This window comes from Lates calcarifer, linkage group LG20 (genome assembly GCF_001640805.2).
Source record: "Lates calcarifer isolate ASB-BC8 linkage group LG20, TLL_Latcal_v3, whole genome shotgun sequence".
NCBI classification, from domain to species: domain Eukaryota; kingdom Metazoa; phylum Chordata; class Actinopteri; family Centropomidae; genus Lates; species Lates calcarifer.
The window spans coordinates 11,044,228-11,065,089 of NC_066852.1; the positions used below are offsets into that span (position 1 = coordinate 11,044,228).

The 20,862-nt window shown below is 40.8% G+C and overlaps 1 protein-coding gene across 13 annotated transcripts in view; it reads left to right on the top strand.

The window, feature by feature from the left end:
• The window catches only part of LOC108893503 (RNA-binding protein Musashi homolog 2), a 220,229-nt gene that overhangs the window by 138,844 nt on the left and 60,523 nt on the right, over window positions 1–20,862 (top strand). For all 13 annotated transcript variants that reach the window (XM_051078482.1, XM_051078481.1, XM_051078478.1 and 10 more), the window contains one exon: window positions 19,744–19,826. In XM_051078482.1, coding sequence (XP_050934439.1) covers window positions 19,744–19,826 — 83 coding nt within the window. The remainder of the gene's footprint in view (window positions 1–19,743; window positions 19,827–20,862) is intronic.

Sequence of the window (20,862 nt, forward strand, 5' to 3'; positions counted from 1 at the left end):
CGTACACTGCAGTGTCTTTATTGTTTAACTGCGCAATCATAAATGTAATCTTGTATTCTATCTTGAAGACTTTGATGGTGATAAACACTGTCTCTCAACCATATCATAGTTTATACCAAAATGCAAGTGAATTATTATGAAATGATTGTGTATCTTAGTGAATTGGAACTGAGGTATTCCATTTATTTTAGTCAGCTTAACCTCAGTTTGAGCGTCTCTGAGCTCATTTTTCAAACCACTTCTTATCCCGCTCATGCTCAGGTTCTGTGTTATTGTCCTGTCTTTCATGCATCAATAGATGGATTATTATACATCCCTGTTTGTAATTGGAGGGCAGGTTAGACAAGAGGATAATTAAAATAGTGTGTGTTGCTACCCCATCTATTTTCTGTTGCTGTCTTGACGTGTGTGGCTCGGTGTGTTTCTGTGCCCTCCTTTGTCCTCCAAGGTAATGTTGTTGATGGTGGCACTTACCGAGGACACACAGACTTGCTGACAAACACACACACACACATCAGCACTCCCACCTACGCAGTTATGGAGGAACTTACTTATCTACCAGAGCAGAGGCAGCAGTTATAAATTATAATGTTATTCAGGTTAAGATATATTTGGGATGGTTAGCATGACTTGCGTGATGTAGCAGCGTAATGCTGATGTGTTGGTTGTGACCTCTTGTGGCTTTTCCCTTTTTTATGTCATTGCAAATGGAATACTCAGTGTACTTTTTCATTTTTGACATGTATTAGAATAAGTGGTTTGTCAAAAATGAAATGTAAAAATTAGTTATGGCTTAAGAGCAACCTACTTGCATTGTTGTGGGTCTGTTTGTAACTTTGGCATCTTTGACTCCATGTATAACCTATCTGATGAAAGCTACCAGAGATAACCACAGAAGGATTATTCTTTCCTCAGGAAAGCTCACAGTAACAGTGGAGATAATGTTAGAGCTCAGACAAAGGACAATATTGCATGGGCTGACAGGTTGGGTTCCCAGCTGGCAAACGCTGACCATACTAGGATTGTAGTATTGCCTCCAGCAACAGGAAAATTGGAATGACTGTGGCAAAGTCATGGATGCAACAACCAGGGCGTGAGCAGGGAGCCATGTGTTTGTTTCTGTGAGTCTGGAGGCCAGTCCTCATTATGGCGGCTGGTAAAATATTACAGTTCAGCTGACGCTGTCTAAGTGAATTGTCCAGAGCGGTTTTGACAGCTAGTGGAAGGCAGGGCTAGATTATGATGGATGATGACAACAGGGGTGGTGCAGAAGGAGCATTGATGTGTTTTGTTGCTCATGCAAGAACTAATACATACACCTAATGTGGGACAGTTTTGGTGATGGTGTGAAAACACACACACACACACACACATGGAGATGCCTGATGGGTATGTTAAAATGTTTTTCAAAATGATGTTGCAATTTTTCATACCTACAGAATTCATTCAGGACCCTGTCTTGGCTAGCCTCACAACCCCTAAAGTTCTTATAAGAACTTTTTTTTTTTTTTCTCACGTGAAAAGAAAAAAATATATTAATTTTTGTTGTTTACCATTCCATCTGCTTTTGTGATACTACTCTTGTGTTATTCACACTTATTGGTCGGGGAGAGTTATCCAAACCAAAACAATCAGATTTCATTGCTTTCTTGTTTTCCTATCAATACAGTTTAATTTCATGAACACGAATAGTTCCACTGGCAAGTGCAAAATTAATCAGTTTATTGATATAAAGTTGATTGCAGCCTTTCAAAGCTTCCGTCTCCTTTTTTCAATATAAAAAAGGCAATGTAACATTATCAAAGGAAATATCAAAGCAACAAAAAAGGCATTTCTTGTGTTTTTTTTTTCTTTTTTTTTGGAGGGGGGTGGGGGGTGAAAGCTGAACAGCTGCACAGTACTGCTGACCACCACATGCTGTCTTTTCAGTCAGAATTAAAGGACTTGATGTTCTGTGGGTTAAAACACAGGATATGGCAAAATATGTGGTTTAGTGAATGGGTGGCCAGACATTCCACCTTTTTTTGCTTTTCTCTCTGTTTCCCAGTGTGTGAGGATCCCTGTTCACAATAAGTCAGGATAACAACATTAGAAGACTTGAACACGAAAAGCCCAAATGGTGTTGAATTTTCTTTCTCCTGCCCTTCTCTGGAGCAGATGGGACAAGGAGAACACTTCATCCCCAGGTTCACTGGTCCTTTGGCTTCTTCTGGCGTGGCCAATCCATCTCCCAGTAGTCACTCTAGACTCTGGTTTCTTGCCCATTCTCCTTCCCTCTTGTCCTCCCTCCAAAACACTGACTCATTCACTCATTCCCTCCCTCTCTCATCCACTCTCCTCTCCCCAATTTGGCCACCAGGGAGGTGTGTGGCACTGGAGCAAGCATTATTGATAGAGCATCTGTTTAGACATGGTGCAGGATCTGTGGCATGTGGGCGAGCAGCTGGGGGTTCGAGCAGGGGAGACATTATGTCATATTACATATCTCGAGATGTCTCGTTCACTTGTATGCATGCCCATTTCACAGGCACACACTCCCACAGACACTAAGAAACACAAACACATGCTACTGCCATCCACGCCACGATTATTGTGGTTTCCATCTCACTTGAAAGTATGAAAAAGCCAGGCTGGTTCTTTTAAAAGAATGGTGGAAATAATTTATAGACTGTGTGCTAGAAGTTGTCTAATGTCACTACTGTGCAGCAGCAGTTACAAAAGTCAGTTTTAGAGGCAATTTCAGACCTGGGAGCCAGAGGCTAATATTCTGGCATCATGGCTTTATTGGGGCAGCTAGACAGACAGAGTAGCCCTATCCAGATAATCACCACACATCTCTTCTAGATGGCCAAACTTGTCAAAGCTCACACAGCACAGTGCCAATAGATTTTCATCCTTGGCAGCTGATAAAACAGAGGATTTTATGGTATTTTAGACTGCACAAAGCATGTATTTTTATGATGTCACATGGTGTATGAAATGGCAATATTTTCATCAGTTGCTCACCTTTTTTCTTGCATCAGTAAAAATGGTATTCTGGCATCTCCCTGTGTTTGATTGCACATTGTCTTAGGCCCTGTATAACCCAATGCACATATAGAACAGTTCCACTTTAACGAAACATTTACAAAATGCCCCTGCAAGGGTAGAAATCTGTTTTGGAATTGACCGCACAATTTGTTCCAGAACACCAGACTGAACGAAGACTGAAAAAAGGTGGAAAATGAGGTTATGCTTTCTTAGTTGAAAGAAACCTAATAAAATCAAATAAACCTATCAACAGAAAACTAGAAATCCTGCTTTAAAATGGGACCATATGTTTGCATACCTTCAGTCTGTAGTGTAATATTGAGCTGTATATGCTGTATGTGGCTCATTTAAGTGTTCTGGCAACATTTCTGACTATCTAATGGCCTTGACTTTTTCTTTTAGTATGAGCTCTTCCCATTCTTATTTGGCCACTCACTTATGGTGAGGATGGTGAAAAGTGAGATACATGAATACCCCGTTTAGACCTTTACAGCACTCATTTTAACTTGTCGTGGTAGGAAATGCACAGGTACAACTATTAATGTTGATTAATAACGACTGCATTCCGATAGGTGTTCTGTGTCCAGGGTCTTGGTTGACTGAGACACTTCAATGGAATTGAGCTATCCTCAACTTTACTTGTTACACCTGTGCTTTTCCTACTATGACAAGTCAAAATGTCTGCTCTGAAAAACACTCATAGTCCACCTGCACTTCAGTTATTTTTTTTGCTTGATTAGACCTCTAGATCAGACCACGATTGATTGACATCTCACCAACCATCCTGCTAGTTTTACTGCACCTGTTACTGCAACGTACACATTTAGGTTTCTAATCAGTACAAGTAGTTTGTGACCTCACTTCATTCACAGTGTGACTCCATGCACCTTCAGTCTTATCAGAGGGCTAATTTTAGAATAACTTAAAACACCTGTGTGAGTGTACAGGAACTTTAAAGTTCCTTTGCACCTCATGCACCTACACACAAAATTTCTCAACTAATTTGACTTCTGATCAATGTTTGCATACAGCAACTTTTGTGATTCATTTAATGCACATATAGATAAGCTTCCTCTCTATGCACTCTTGTACAGTAAAGTGATGTAGGATTTTTGGGCCCATGCCACCCTCAATATTTGACAGTGACCAACTGAGTCACTGACCAACATTTACTTTTTATAAACTGAGCAAGGATTCCTCAATGTGCCAATGGCAGCAGCAATATTCTATTTTTGCTAACTTACATATCACAACAGTATAAAATATTGTGAACAACTGATCTGTATCTAAATGTATGCATTTGTAAGAGGATAGTATATTTTGATAATATTACATATATTGCCAAGAGTGATAATATATGTTGTTGATAACATTTTACATCAGTCTCTTACCCCAAAGTAAGGAATATTATAAAAATACAATTTTCAGATATGAGGATTTCAGGCTTTTTTTTTTTTTTTTTTTTTTTTTTTTTTTCATTTAAACCATAGTAAAAGCCTATTCGGTACATCTTCTTTTTCAAGGGAACAACTTCATGGCTTAAGTATTTAAATGTGCACACCTGATCTCTGCCACTTAACGCAGAGATCAGGTGTGCACACTCATTTCATCAAATTGAAAAGCTGTCATTTTAAGCAAACAGCTTCCACTGAAAAGGTGCAGGTGCAAGTCCAGATGAAGAGTCTAGTAATTTCACCTATCTCTCTGCAGCTTAGCTTGCTTTCTTTATATGCTGTCATGGACGTGTCTTTCTGTCAGTGTTTTATTAGTGCATGATGTGTGTGGCTGCATGAAGGTACATGTTGAAACTTAATCTGATAGTCCTGTGATGTCAGTAATATTCAGTAATTTGTCCTCTTCTTGTGCAGTTCTGTCTTTGTGTCTGTCATGGCCTGTAATGGTGTTCAGTTTATCCCTCTTTTTCCCCCAATTTTGAATTTACACAAAAATTGTGATTATCGCAAAAAGAAAAAAAAGGTGGAAATACAAGAAATTATCTTTAAAAGGCCAAATCTTTTGTTTGTGTGTATGTTTTTTGCATAAATAAATGATATTAGAAGATTTGCATCTGTAGCTTCTCATTTGAATTCCATTAAATTTTCCTTCTGAAAGAAAGTAGGTAAAAACCCACTACATAATGTGTGTGTGTATGTGTGTGTGTGTGTGTGTGTACGTGTTTGGACAGAAGAGAGAAACTAATTAATTTATACAACATTTCATTTTAGGTGGGAAGCAACAATAAAAAGCCATGATGCGCCAGAGTTACAAAGCAGTGACTGGCCCTCCTTTAATTATGTATCATAAATGTTCAAATGGTGGCTGATTTAGCTCAACTGCAGAGAGGACAGGCTATTATTAGAGGAGACAGGCCTTTATTTGTAATTTCCCTTTCCTTTATAAGTGTGTGTTTCACAAAATGTTTCAAAGAAGCCTCCCTGTTGTCTGATCTGCTCTCTTTGTTGTGTTAGATTGCTGCTGTACTCAACTGTTTCTCCATTTGTATCCAGCAGTTCAGGGTGAATAATCCCTTACCTCCCATTGGAGGCTTTTACTGTGAAGGACCTGCAGGAAGTTAGTTATAGTTTCTTCGACATAAGCTTAACATCAGGAAAGAATGAGAATTAAAATCACTCAAAATCAGTCAGAAAATCAACAATATTTCTCTTTAACTGACAAACTTTTTCATTTCTCTTACTTTTTTCCATTGGCCTTTACTTGCAGACCGCACCCTGGGCTGTCAGATGAGACGCAGACATTATTTAAATATCAGCTTTTTCTTGAGTATTATGGTAATCTTTTTACGCCCTCTTGGGAATATTTGCATAACAGTGGTTGACGGACTCACGCTCCAATTTGCATTTTCTTTCCCCAACTTTTTGTAAATTTGTCGAAAATGTATGCAACTTTTGGATGGAAACGACCAGTTGTCCAGTCAGCTCTGACAATGGCAGCCCAGTTTGCAAGCTGTCCTGCCTGCAGACGCGCTTAGTGGTCAGCTGTGGGCTCACTGCCAGGGACAGAACTGTCTTCCATGCCATTTGTTGTGTCTGACCTTTAAGATGATGAAGCGTAGGGAGAGTGACCCCTGGCAGGATTTGTTCAAAGAGCAGCCTCTTGGTAATGGGGGGTCCAGAGCCTGGCAGCATGCTGGGGGATTGATCAGCCCCTTACTCAAAGGCCAAATAGAGAAAGCCTAGCCAGAGGAGAAGGCCATGCAGGACGTGGAGCCATCCTCTGCTTTGAAGCCCTCTCCAATACTTCAGCTGCTTCACTGCATGAATAAACATCTGTTAAAGCTGCTCTTCCGTCCCTTCCTTCTTCTGTTCTCTTCTCTCCTGGAAGATGCTAACAGTGGCACCGCTGCAGACGGAAAGATACGAGCGGAGGTCACAAAATCCTTTCTCTCCTTTTTTTTTTGTCACCTTTTACGCTCTTCTTCTTCTTCCCCCTTCTTTCTTTTTCAAGCTTGCTCGCTCTCCCCTCAGCTTCTCGCGTGAATACTTCCTGTGCTCCAGCCTTGTTGCACAGGATTAAATCCACTCATTTAGGGCTTGCATTGCCTCCACAGATGTCAGCTTTGAGATTGAAATGAGCTCCCCTTCTGCAAAGAGGCTGAGTTAAAAGGAAAATTCAGAGAGAGGGGAAGAGAGAAACTAAACAGAGATGCAAAGTCTTTTCAGTCCCATAAGTGCAGCTAGAGTGTGACTTAACGTTAGTGTAGATGACCAAGGGCTTTAGTGAGTGACTTTGGAAATACTTTTGATAATCACTGACCACACCTATGGTGAAAAACATTCTATGACATTTGTATTGTGCTGTTGGGTTGTCAGTCATTTGGTCTACAAATATTTTATTATTCAGACCCTTACATTATACATTACTTAAAAGTAATGAGATATTTAGTACAAACATTAAGGTTGTTTGCCAACTGCAGGATTGTGAGAGGTAAATGTCAGCCCATCACATTACTCTGAGGAGTCACTATCTTCAGACAGAAGAAGCAGTCATGTCACAGTAGCCAAGCTGAGGAGCAGGTGCAAAAGTGTATTGTTATCACTACACTTTTGGCATTTTACTGTGTATTGATAACTGCCAAGCTGAGGAGGAAATGTGTAACTCTTCATGTCAGAACACCTGATGCCCGGGTGTATGGGCTTACAGAGAAAACAACAGTGTGGTTACGTAATGCCTTTAATAACTGAAAGCATGATGTTTTATATTATCAAAAGGCATCTAGATACTTGAAAAAACTTGAGTTAAAGACAGATCTGGCAGACACACTGTATTTTGAAATAGGCAGAAAGTATTAGCATGTTAGCATCAGTTTTAAGACAGATTATACAGTGTGTTTTCCTCAAACGGCACTAATTTACAGCAACCAGTGTCTACACATTATTTACAATAAATGAATGGTCTCGGCTCAGCTGTTTTCCAATGTTTGTACATTAACTTAGTGTCCTAACCAAACACTGATGAAACCCAGCTTGTATCAGTTGCTGCTTAAAGAATAGAGGCCAGATCCTGGAGTCTGAAGGCCGAGACGTCCTCCTCAGTTGCAGATCGTCCCTTTACATATAGAACACCTCCAAGACACTTCAGATACCATAGATTTGTCATGATTTCTACCAGTCTGCCTTTTATATCTATGCCAGTTATGAGATCATGACCTCTCTTTACCCTTCTTCAGGTGTTCCTTTGGCAGAACTAACATAAAAGACAAACACAAATCGATGAGATGAATAACTTCAACAAAGACATAAATAAGCAGCAGTTATGGCTGTCCGTGGAGCTTTCTCATCTATACTAATCACTGCCCAAAGGCACTGATGAAAGGATATTCTGAATTTATGAAGATGCTGCGCTGTGTTCAGTTTATCCTTTGATTATATACCCAATTATAGTGCAAGTAAGCAATTAAGCGAAGTCTGCATGGTGTGAACAGACTCTGTCTGCAATTGAACTATGCCGCTGTACTTTGAGCACCCAGCAGCTCTTATACTGTGCTGGTGTGTGCGAAAGAGACATCTGATGAGAGAGGGGTGTTGGTGAATCAGTGATGCCTGTCTTGATTACAAGGGTCAATAGTATCAGAATGACATCATCGCGATTTGCTTGATGAGTCCATGATGTCATGATTTGAGCACCCACGCTCGTGTGTGTGTGTGTGTGTGTGTGTGTGTGTGTGTGTGTGTGTGTTTGCGTTTGCAAGTGTGCACATGTGGAGAATAAGGCTTTCTGCGAGAACAGTGCTCTTCCTCGCCGCAACACCATAACAGCATCTGTAAAGTAAACACAAGTGGCAGTTCCGCCTCTAAGCATTTGGCTCACTCAATGAAAGCAATCTCTCCTAAATGGTAATGGGCCTCAGCAAAGTGGCATCATCAGTGTTCTTCATTTCAGATGAACTGCTACTGTGTCACGCCTTTAAATATACCCCATGCTTAAATATTAATAACAATCTGGCCATACAGGCAATGAGAGGCCTAATTCACTTAAATCAATTTTACTTTGCAACCTCCTTGCACGTAATTCAGTGCTTTGAAGCCTTGTTGTTTGCAGAAGATTATTTTGATTAAATGCTTCTAGTCCCTGAGTGAATTCCCCTGTAGAGGCTCCGGTGGGAGGTGTTGGCATCAACAACATCCTGCCAGGTTTTCTTTTCAGACCAAAAAAACAAAAAAACTGTTCCCCATGTACAAACTTCTGAGTGATCTGCTTTTTCCATCTTTCTGCATTCACCTGCTGCACATTATTCCAGCCTTTCTGATTCTCCACTTTTGCTTGGGAATGAGAAATGCTAATTAACTTTAATGAAATTGATATCTATATCAATAGGTCAGAAAACACAAAAGGTGCATATCTGCTCCATTCATTCCGAGTCCCACGTTGCTTCCCAGCTCAAATGAAATTCATCACAGTGACTCAAAGCCTTTTTGGAAAGACTCCTGCCCCCACCCCCGCACCCACGCCTCCTCCCTTGCATTGGTTGTTACTGTATGTGATAGAAATTGAGACATCTATTAAGCTCAGCCCTATTGCTCGGCACAAAAGAGTCTGACATTCCTGAATGTAGAATCCCCTTGTGGTTCAGACCTTTGGATCTCATTACACCCATTCTCCATTTGTACTAAAGAAATTCTATCAGCGTGAGCAATTATGTTCAGCTTGGTTTTGCACAATTTTATAAGTCATATTCCAATCACTTGTCTCACTTGGCTTGCCATCTTTACCCACAGCAGTGTTTATCTAACCTTGCTTGTATTTGTCTGTGGCCTCTGCATCTGTAGCTACTTACACTGTGTGTGTTTCAGCATATGAGATGTGCAGCTGTAGTGGTCCACGTAAATACAATATGTCTTCAGGCAAGTACAGTGGCTCCATGAAGAGATGGAGGGATAACACTGGCTAAAGCAGAGGATCTCTGCAGTTATGTCTGTTTTGACCTCACATGGTTATTGTCTCTGTTTTTCTGTGTGTTTGTGGGAATGTGCATTTGTGCTATGGATATTAGCCAGCTGAATTGGATTACTCCAGAAGAGAGAACATTAATTTTTCCATCACCTTATCATGGATAGAGGTCTCTTCATCGATTATGCTAGGTTCACAGTAACTTTTTTTTTTTTTTTTTTTTTTTTTTTAAAATAATGTCTGAGCATACAGCCCTTCTGGCAAGTACTGTGGGCGAAATGTCTTCATGGGTCCACCTCGTTTCTAGTAACTGAGCCTGAATCAGACCAGGTCCAGACTACATAAAGTCTAATCAGCTCTGTTTCTTCTTTCTTTTCTTCTGTTGGTGGCACATCATGGTGCTGCCAGTGTGGCCTGTTTGGGATTCTGTGGCTCCATTGATAAAGCATATCAGCTGGGTGGCGTTATCGCAGTCATCAGCCACATGCCAAGTGCCCAGAGAAGGTTTGTTGGGAGATATTATAAAAGGAGAGAGAAAGGAAAATAAGCACAGAGAGAGAGAGAGAGAGAAAGAGAGGGAGAGGGCAGTTTTTCCTTTCCCAAATGGACTGTGCTTATTGGGAACCAGCCCGAGTCTTCTCATGACCTAATTGCCACAGACTACAAAAATAGTCACTGTATTTGTCCTGGTAAAGTCTCAGTGTTGAGCCCTGCATCACCAATGTGTGTATCTAGAGTCCCACTCACCACTCAGCATCTGAATTGCTGGTACCATTACTTGACATTTCTAGGCTACATGGAATTCATGAACATGTTTTCACAGGTGTAAAAACCACACAGGTCTCTATATTTCTTCCCTAATCACTAATACAAACTGCATGGACAATGACATCAAGTGTATTTTCTTCATGAAGGGACAGTGCACTGTGTGTGAAAAGGTACGGTGAAGTGGATTATGAATTAGATTTAACGAAATGTTTTTGTGGTCCAAGAGATATACATATTGTGTACTGGAACCTTGGCCAAAATTTCTGTTCCTATATTTACAATCCATACTTACAATCCAGTATATTACTCATACCCCTACATTTATCTAATGGCTGTAGTCATTAGTTAATTGTCTTATTTGTCTTGTTTTCAAGTGCATTACTTATGATAGGCCTTATTTATTGAATCATATTAAACACTTTTCATTTCATGCAACATCCATCATAAACAGTGCTCCAACAGAGAGTCGCACATACGTTCATTCAGATGAGGCAGCGCAAGAGAGATTTTGGTATTTTGGTGGAAATTGGGTCTTTGACTTTGAGGAAGACATCTGATAACCACATTTGTGTCTGTTACTTCAAGGTCAGTCTGGTGATTTCATCAGCAAGAGCAACCTAAATATTTGGAGTAAATGCTCAGCAATGATGGAATAATACCTAAAATATAAACAAACTGTTACTTAGTCTACTAAAAGTAAGGTTTAATGTAGTTAAAGCAGGAGCGTCTAAATCAGTGTGTAGTAATCTATAAATGAATAAGAGTGATTCTTACAGTATGTGGTATCCACAGCTGATATGAAAACCATCTCCTTGACTGCAGCAGTGATCATCTGAAGGCAGCAGGACAGATATGCTGATAAATCTGCAGCCTCTGATTTGAGAAGTGCTGTGCCAGAGTGCAGTGCCATTACGCACAGCTGTCCACTATGTTTACTCTGATTAAACCATGTGCAAATGACACCAGGCTGCTAAAAAAAAATAATAATAATAATAACCACACACCTCTACACACATCATACCAGTCTGTTATAACCTAGTATTCTGTTGTTTATATGACATGTTGGATTACAGAGGCTCATCAATCTGGTGTATCACTGGCTCCTCTCCAATTTTCTTTTTTACCAAAGGTAGCATTTCATGTTTTATTCTTGAAAGGCATCATAGTACAAAATCTTTGTCAGAGCGATGAGACCAGTGATGTGACTGAGAGCACAGTATTTATCACTGCACCATTCGATCTATGTTCCACCTCACTCAGCTCTGTTGAATTTTGCGTTGCTGCACATACTGTACATGAACCAAAATAGCAGGTGTGTTTGGCAGTGCCCACACACAGTCCATGTGCCCAAGACCTACCACATTGCATTTGTCATTGCCCTAGCACGGTTAAAATACGGCCCACTGTGTTTTTTAATTTAGTGGCTCCTCAGGCTCCTCAGCCACTGCTAGCTGTCCTCAAAGAATATGTGTTAGTGTGTTAGTGTTACTGCTGTTGGCAGCGTGTCCTCCAGATTGTCAGGTGTGATTTGTCTGACCTGTGTATCTTTTGTTATCTTACCAAGTTTAGCTCCTCTTGGAACAGCTACAGCTTTAAATACTGCTTACATGATGCTTAAAATGATAATTTAATACTCTCAAATTGTGAATGGAGAAATTTTACTTGTAATGGCATATATTGTGCATTGTTGTACTAATGATTTTCTAATGATGATAATCTGAAAAATCAGATAGGTATATTACAAACAGGTGATTATATCACAATGATGAAACAGATAAAAATACTCTAAAGTTGGGCCTGCACAGATTGGTTTCTCACCTGTCTGCTCCATAAAGATACTGCCTTTTACCTTTTTACCTTTTATGCACACTGCTCAGCTGTTGGGTAAAGTCCTGAGCTGCTTTGCAAATGGACAGAGGGTCTTTGTGAGGTTTAACCTGCTGGATGATTTTCTTCCAGTGATTCTGATGATAGGCACTTGTGAACATGATCGGCTCCTTGGCAGCCCACCTTTGGGTAAAAGAGGTAAATGTCCTTGTCACATTTCCTTTGCTGTAACTTCATAGTGGAAAAATGTTGTTGTTTTCAGTGAAGTCTTTGTTATCTATACCTTTATGAATTTCAAAATACTCTAAATTATATTCCTCAGATTTTTTTTCTTAGATTTCTTTGTCTCCATCATGAAGTGCTCTTTTTAGCTCTCTATAGCTTACTACTTTTAGCCTGCTGTCTGGGTGCTAGTGAGTAAAGGGGTAGTTAGTCACCCTCTCTGCAGATAATTGCTTCCATTCAGTTGTTGCTAGAGCAGCCTTTATGATCATATAGGAGGAGGAATTCACACATATGGGTATATTGCTTTGCAGTAATGAGGGTCTTGAGTTCGAGTGCTGAAAAATATACTGAAGCTGGAAAAACAGCTGCCTTCATTTCACAAGTACAGGCTCTGTTTTCTTATTGAGATGCCGATTACCACTGACCACACTACAGCAGGGCAGGTGCTGACAACCCAGGTTTGTGTCGACCACCATGTGTTGACGTTATGGTTTGGGATGATGTCAAGCAAGTGTTTGTGGAGCTTTGATAAATGTTAGTGATTAGAGCATGAATAAAATCAATGGCAGTGCAAGTCCGGGTTATCGTCTTCATATGTAATACAAATGCTATAAATATGTGCGTTCACGTTTGTGTGCATTTGTATGGAGACGTGGTGTCTCTTTAAGTAGGACAGTAGAAATTGATGGCCAACTCTGAAAGCTGACCTACATAGAGGCACAGACAAACTAGTCCCCTCAGCATGCCTGCTGAGCCCAGTTGCTCTGCAGAAAATGCAGAGGAAGCAGGCGTGTTGTACGCTACTGTAAACATTTAATAAATGCATACAGTAGATCCATCCATTTTCAAGTGTCTCATAGGTGGGTAGTTGCAAATGTTGTCACTATACAGTATATTACAGTACATATACACCACACATTGTGTAGTATGTTTATCCTTGTGGAGTATTTTGTTGATTTATAAGAAAATCCACTCTTTCCTTTTCTTTCAGTTCTTTTCCATCACCTGTTTTTCAATGTTGCCGTTCCTTTTTTCTATCCTCAGTTTACAAAAATCCTTCATAATAGTTAATCATGTGGAAATATAATTGATTGATCAGAATTTGTCCAAAAGATGTCCAAACAAGTGGTTCTGAACTGCTAAGTACAAACTCACTGTGGCACCATGAAATGATAAAAGCCAAGCATGAAGAAAACAACCATCACATTGAAATCTAATTACATCAATTTACAATCACACTGTTTCTGTCTGATTGTTCCCTGGCCTGATGCTTTATTTCATTCTGTTATTAAAAATTCCTGTGAGACATTTCTCACTGATCGATGATGAGATGTCCTTTAGAATGCTGTCTAAACTAATAAGTTTCAGCATTTTAGAGCCCGAGAGGCTGCCGCACCTAAACAAACAAAACACCATATGTGGTACTTGTGGCCCAGTTTTAAGCCAGTTCTTCAACCACCTGACACTTGCTCATACAGTCACCTACGCATAATTATCACCTTTATGTTTTGGTCAAATTGAGGGTTGACATACTGCACACTATGTAGAACAAGTCCCAGGGGGGCTATTGCGGTTGCACACCTACGCAAAATGTTTTGTTGTGTTTGACATCTTTTCTTCATTTTAGTTTGTTCCATCATCATTCTTGTTAAAAGGGCCTCAGAATCCAAATGAAATCTGTTCGGGTCAAGCCTCTAAATCTATGTACTTCCCGTTAGAAATTGTCCTTTTTACATCAACAACATCTGTTGAGCACTCTAGCTGCAGCACTACATCATAGTGTTAAAACGCAGCTTTCTAAGGCTTGTGGCCTGTTTGATTAACATTAACAGGGATTCAGTAGTAAATAAAATGCACAAGGGCATTTTCATCAGCATTGCTGAATATGGCCTTAACCTATGCTTACTGCTTACCCGGAGAATTATGTCATACTGCTGTTCTATTGATTCTCAAGATCTATTTTTTCAATGAGCCATACAAATATATTTGTTAATATGTCTTTATTTTGTGGATTCATTTTTCTTGTCTGTTTCTGAAACCAAACAATGAAACTTGAACCCAAAACATTTATGAGTTCAACATCAAACACTGTAACACAACCAAGTCCACATACTGTAAATGACAGGGTCCAGATTAATACAAGGGGTGGGTAACATTTTGACAGGTTCTGCTTGTCAATTATGGTCCTAATCCATTTGATGCTTCAGATTCTTGGCATAATATTTGCAGATACTGAAAACCTGTTTTATTTCCTAGAAGCAATCATTTGCTACAATGATGAGATATTTCATTCTGGTTATAAATTTGGAAACTGGCCTCTCGGCACAATATATTACGAAGAGGACTAATGCATCAAGAAAAGAGAAAAAAAAAATGAATGCATTTATGTTGTAAACTTGCAGCTAAACCCACAAAGCATCCTAAGTCTTATCTTCATCTTGTCTGGAACTGTGCTCGTGGCTCACTGTACTGTACACTTCAGGGATTAATTTTACATCGTCCATCTTCACTTTTCCCCTCAGACTTGCATGCATCAAAGCAGTCACTTTTATTTGTTTTGGATTTTTATCAGCTGGTGTCTTGATTTGTGATTAGGGAATCTGGGCATGCCTTTGGGACCTAGACTATCTCTCTCTCTGTCTGTCTCTTTATCCCTCTCAGTGTGTTTGTCTCTGTGTTAACCGCTAATAAACAAAATCTGTGTTTTTGTTTACTTCTCGATAATTCAAATGCCAAACATAGTTATCAAAAGGAGGGCTCATTTACAGCACATGTAAAAGACGCTGCTGATAACATTGATAGAATATGTGCTGGTGGACGATATATGTACAAATTTAATATATTTTCATACTCTGTTGCTCTTAACTGTCAACCTTCATAATACTTTTTAAGATGAACTGATTCTTTCATGTTGTTAATGTTTTTAAGCAAAAATACACATTTCTTGTTACAGTATTTTCTCAAATTTGCTCTTTTTCCTCTATTGTCTTTCCTCTGCTGTATGTGCCCTGTGCTGTCAGAAAGTTCCTGGCGTTAACTGTATTAAACAGGGGATTAACGCCCGGGGCTCTGGATCTCTAGTAATAGCAGACGGAAATACTGATCAAAGGCCTCTAACTGTGCCGTGGGTGTTCGTATTGCCCCTGTCCGCTTCTCTGCATTACAAGAAGATGGGGCTTGGAGGCTGGGGCACACAGACAGACATGCAGCACAGGAACTTTCTGTAGACTTACCCCTGACTGGACAGATGAAGGCTTGATCATGCATAATTAGGGCAGGATAACCAATTCAGTAGGGGGAAGTATAGGAGGAGCAGTTGTAGCTGCAGATAAGCTGCACCCACGACCTAAAATACAAGTGTACATGAATGTATGTGCTTGTGTTTGCATGTGTACATTATACGCATGTGTGTGTGTTTGTGTTTGTACGTGTGTGTGCAGTGCATGGCAGGGAGGGGGCTGTGTTCCATTCATGCTGTGTACCAGAGGACACGACTGACACTTCCTCCAGGTTGCCCCACTTCCTCACCCTGTGTTGACAGTGCTGGTAGTCAGAGCTGCTCAACAGCAGGCTGCTCTCAGTAGAAACAGTTTTAATCAGGAGCAATACAGTCCTTATTGTCAAAGTATTAGATATACATGGTTATGGTTCTGTATGTCTAATAGGCTGAAGCAACTTTAATAAGACTGAACATTCAGTGTCTAAAACAAGCAGTGATCTTTGCACATGCTAGGATATGTGAGCCATTATATTATGAAACATCAAAATCCATGATTATTCACTGAATTTTTCAGGATATTGAATATGTGTGTGTGTAGTTGGTTAAGCCAGAGTCAGCAACGAAAATCTCCACACGAATCCTGTAATAAGACTCCTCTTTTTAAAAATGCTCTCTTTTCTTAATTCACGCGTTCATGCGTAACATTGGTCTAGGAAGGTGTCAGCGTCGGGTCTATGCTAAGTTATATCAGTGATGATACATGTGCTTCACAGTCACTCTCATTTACTTAGTGCCGTATATTTAGCTCCCATCATTTTTCGGCCCTACAACCACTGCTACTTCTACTAAAAAGACTAATAATGAACATGTAACCCAATGATTTTTTTCACATTATATATATATATATATATATATGTGTGTGTGTGTGTGTGTGTGTGTACTGAAAATTGAATTGCGCATATGGAAACTGTGTCAGGCATCAAAAGGAAAACATAAGAGAAGCATTTAAAAACACTTTACCTTGGTGATTAACATGTTAGAGATTCCTGTTAAGTTTTAAACAGCTGTTAACTTAAAGCTGCAATTTCACTTTTCAAGTCAAAGTCGGCTTTGCTGCATCAATTTGCAAGTTCTCCCATTATCTGCTTCTGGCAGAATCAGCTTTTTTCCATTGGAGCAACAGAGGCAGAGAAGCTAGAATGAGTGTGAAATAAAGAGTGAGTATGATGAAGCTGGTAAAAGGCCGTGAAACCAGGCTCCCTGCCGATTCTGTGGAGCGATGAGACGAGGCCGAGCCCAGTTCTGGCTAATAAGTGTGAGCAAGTGCAGCCACGAGGCCTCAGCCAGTAGCCACACAACACCTATTATCAGCCTTCCTATCAGACATCCTTGTGTTTCCATTTACAGAGGTATTGTTCAAGCTGTGGGAAGCTTCTTGAGTGTGAGCATGTTGACACCTCTCTCCTTGTGTCTGTCAGTGCTGACAGTATTTAATAGTCTTGTGGAGGTCAGCCTCTTGCCATGTGTGGATAGTTGGACGAGAAGGGCCAGGATACATGAGGGTAATCTCGCTCTGCTGACATCCTGCAGAAGGAGGATGGGAGACAGAAATGCTTCTGTTGGTGCTATTTTGTGGCCTGTAATTGTCTGTAAGGTCTGTAAAATAGGATAGTAGAGGAAAGGACTGCAGTGGCAGGGCTAGAGGTCCAAACAGCCCACAGGGGATTGACCAAGGAGGCGTGTGCTGAGCCAAGGAGACAGAAAAATAGGAATGGTTGTTGCTGGGGTTTTTGTGTCAGTGTACAAGACACATTCCAAGAGTAGTTTACACTACAGCAAAATGACTTTTTGTTCATTTAAACAGATCCAGTCATGGGTGGAAGGGCCCTGCTGGTGGTATCTGTGGTGGTGTGGCTTGGCCCTGACCCCGGTGGATATAATGGTGCACTAGAAAATGTCCTGTCATTTGATGGAGGAGCTGCCTGTGGCAGCAGGAAGGAGTGTGGCGACAGGGGCCATGTGTGTTAACCTCTTCCCTTGTCACTTTTTCTGTCTTGCTCCCCACCCCCCTCTCCTTTCATCTCCACCTCTTTCTCTTTACGCCCTCATTCCCCCCAGACTCCACTCCCTCTACCTACACTCCACTGTGACAAATTACTCCTGGCGGTTGATTTGTTGGTTGTCAAAAGTGCTCCTTGCGCTGGCATGAAGGTGGGGTGAGCGGGAGAAGACGGCGCATCTTCCCCCTCCTTGTTCCTGCCTGTCGTCATCACCAGTCCCCCCCCAAAACAACCTCACACATGGGCGACGTGCTCTCGCCACAGCTCAGCATTGAGACGTCTCAATGGAAATTGATACTCTGTCTCATAAGATCTCATTAGATTAAATGTTGTCCGCATTTAATTAGCTCACACGTTAGGTTTCCAACCCTTCTTTTGACAAGACGGTTTTGATATGTTCTAGCTTGTGTCAGTAGCAGAAGAGCAGCTTGAGGAGACTCTTTTGTTATTTATGCAAGAGGAGCTGGAGGAGGAGCAGGAAAGAAAAATGCGAGTGAGAGATAAAGACCGTATGACAGAACTATAAATGTCACTGTTTGTGATAGGTTGCCTAGTAAGCAGCACGAACTGCTACTGACAAAGAAATCTGTATTTTTCTGGATGATCTGATGAATTAATAGAATAAGCTGCTTAGGAGACTAATGTATTATAATACACTCTATTTTGCCACTTCTGCATGGCTGAGAATATGGAGATTTCTTTATAAAATAAATATTTACCGTACAACATGCATACAGTAGGGGTGAATGATATAGATAAACTATATAGTAGCATATACATCATATATGTGATTTTATATTGTTTTCCTATGATCAGTATGGTACACTGTTACACATAAACCAATCAGATGGGAATTGGCTGATCCAATAAATGAAATACCTGACAAATAAAGGTATTTGATCCATATTGATTAAAAAATCCTGTGAATCTAATACTGCCATAAATCAGTCCTGCTCATTGATTTGCCACATAGCCAGCAATGGCCCAATACAAGCAGATATATTAAAGGGATAAATTACCTCAGTATAATCGGTACAGCAAAATCCCTGACAGCTGACAAATCTATACCCTAGCATACAGGATAGGTTGGTATGTGAATATGTGCACATGCGCAGGAGACCAGGCTTTAAAAAGCCTCTTTGACCTTGAGATTTGTCCTGTGAAGTGGATGATGACTGTAGGCTCATGGCTGAGCACATGGATTTGTGTTAAGTTGAGTGAATAGGGCAACATTCACTCTCAGTCAACAGGTAATACTTGAACTGTTGTCTTCTATTAACATATTAGCACCTTTTCATTTTCAGCAGGTCACTGCTCTTACTGTATCATCTGATGTCCTATGAGAATAAATTGGCGGCTCTCTCTGTGGAGTGTGTGTCAGTCACATGGCTTGTTGTTCATGGTGACTGCTGTTTAAGCTCAATCTGTGTGTGATTGTGTTTCATCGTCGGGTATTTGCCGTTTTGAAAGGAAACTCATCTCCTTTCAGTGCCACTTGCTGCTTTATTCACTAACTGTTTCTCTTTTGTGCAGTTTCCTCTTTTGCAAAAGTAATAGAATATCAGTTTTCCTTTCAACCCTGGCTGTACAGACGCTAGATTGCTTTGTGCATCACCATCAAAACACAGAGGAGAGCATTGCAATCCACTTGTGTTCAAAAGTCTGAAACCATCTTGTCTCTCTGTCTTTGTGTTAAAAGAGGGGTTAAGCTTTTATCCTATAAATACGGCACGAAAATCCCACTGTCAACGACACGTTCATTCTAAGGCTTGCATTAACATAAAAACGAGGGCTTGTTATACAGTGAGATTTCAATAAAAAGAACACAAAATGCATTTAATGAAATTCAGATGCTGGGGCCTGGCTCCCTGAATCTCATTAAATGAGCTTTGTGCTGTTTTTCCATCTTCTCTTTGTAGAAGAGGTCCTCGAGTGCCCTTAATAATGTGGCAGATTTCATCATATTCTTGATTTAAAGAGGACAATGTCTGTCTTGTTCACTTGTTCTTTTCCATGCCCAAGCCAATCTCCACAGATGTACTCGCATAGTTTCTGGATCTGGCTCTTGATAATATTCCATCTAGTGGAGCATTTTCTTTTAGTTGCTGAAGTTTTGTTAAGGTTCTCCACTAACTCATAACTCATTCTCTCCCTCTTTCTCCCCCTCCCTCCCTCCCCCTCCCTTCTCTGTTTCTCTCTGCATAGGATTTGGTTTCATAACTTTTGAGAGTGAAGACATCGTAGAGAAAGTCTGTGAAATTCATTTTCATGAAATCAATAACAAAATGGTAAGTCCACTCATTTTTTTTTTTTTTTTTCAATTCCAGGTGGGCGTTGAAGGATTAATATTTGATTTCTTCTTTCCCCTAGTATTAATAGGGGAGCTGGTGTGTATGTGTGTTCATGTTCATATGCACAGGCTAACACGCACACACACATACACACACACACACACACACAGAGTCTGTGGGTCTCTGGGTCTCAGGGATGGGAAGGCAGTGGTGTGTACTGCCCACAAACCGTGAAATTGTGTGGCTGAGTTCTGCCTGTCAGGCTGAGGGACGGGAGAGTGGAGCCTGTCCCTCTCTTTCTGAATCCCCTACCCCGCACACACACACACACACACACACACACACACACACACGCAGGTGGAGATGTCCAGGGATGCAACAGGGAAGCTACTGGCAGAGGCAGAGTTCATTAGTCAGGGATTAACACCTTCCACAGAGTCCCAGTGATGCTTGTTTTACTTACACCAGTAATATGGTCATCTCAGAGCGCTGCAGAGTTCAGTGGCAGTTTTGGAAGTCATCATGTCACCTGTGATAATTGACAGAAACTGACCTCAGTGTAGCGAGTGTGACATTAGGTCCTTCTTCACCCAGTTCCACCCTGCAGGCCTCTTGAGAGATCCTGCATCATTTGAGCAGTTCTGTGGATTGTGATTGACTGGAGGGAATACTTGTCTTACCGCCGTGCAGCGGGGGCTCCTTCTCTCAGCGCGTGTCTTCACTCTCTCCCAGCTTTTTCCTCCGAAACTGACTGACCGACTGGCTGTCTGACTGACAGGACCAGTGTAGTAGAACCGTGTTCACCAGGGACCAGCCCAGGTCGCATATGACCCCCGGTATACATCCCTCCGTGTCTCTCTCTCTGCGCTGCATCACAGTCGGTGCACAGGACGGCAACCAAAAAAACTCCAGAGTGTGACAGAAATAACTGTATGCGTATGGAAGATATTCTGTCACAATCAAATGTCTCAGATCCTTTGACGTGTAGGCATAGCACAGTGTGAACACACAAATATCACACATCAACATCAAG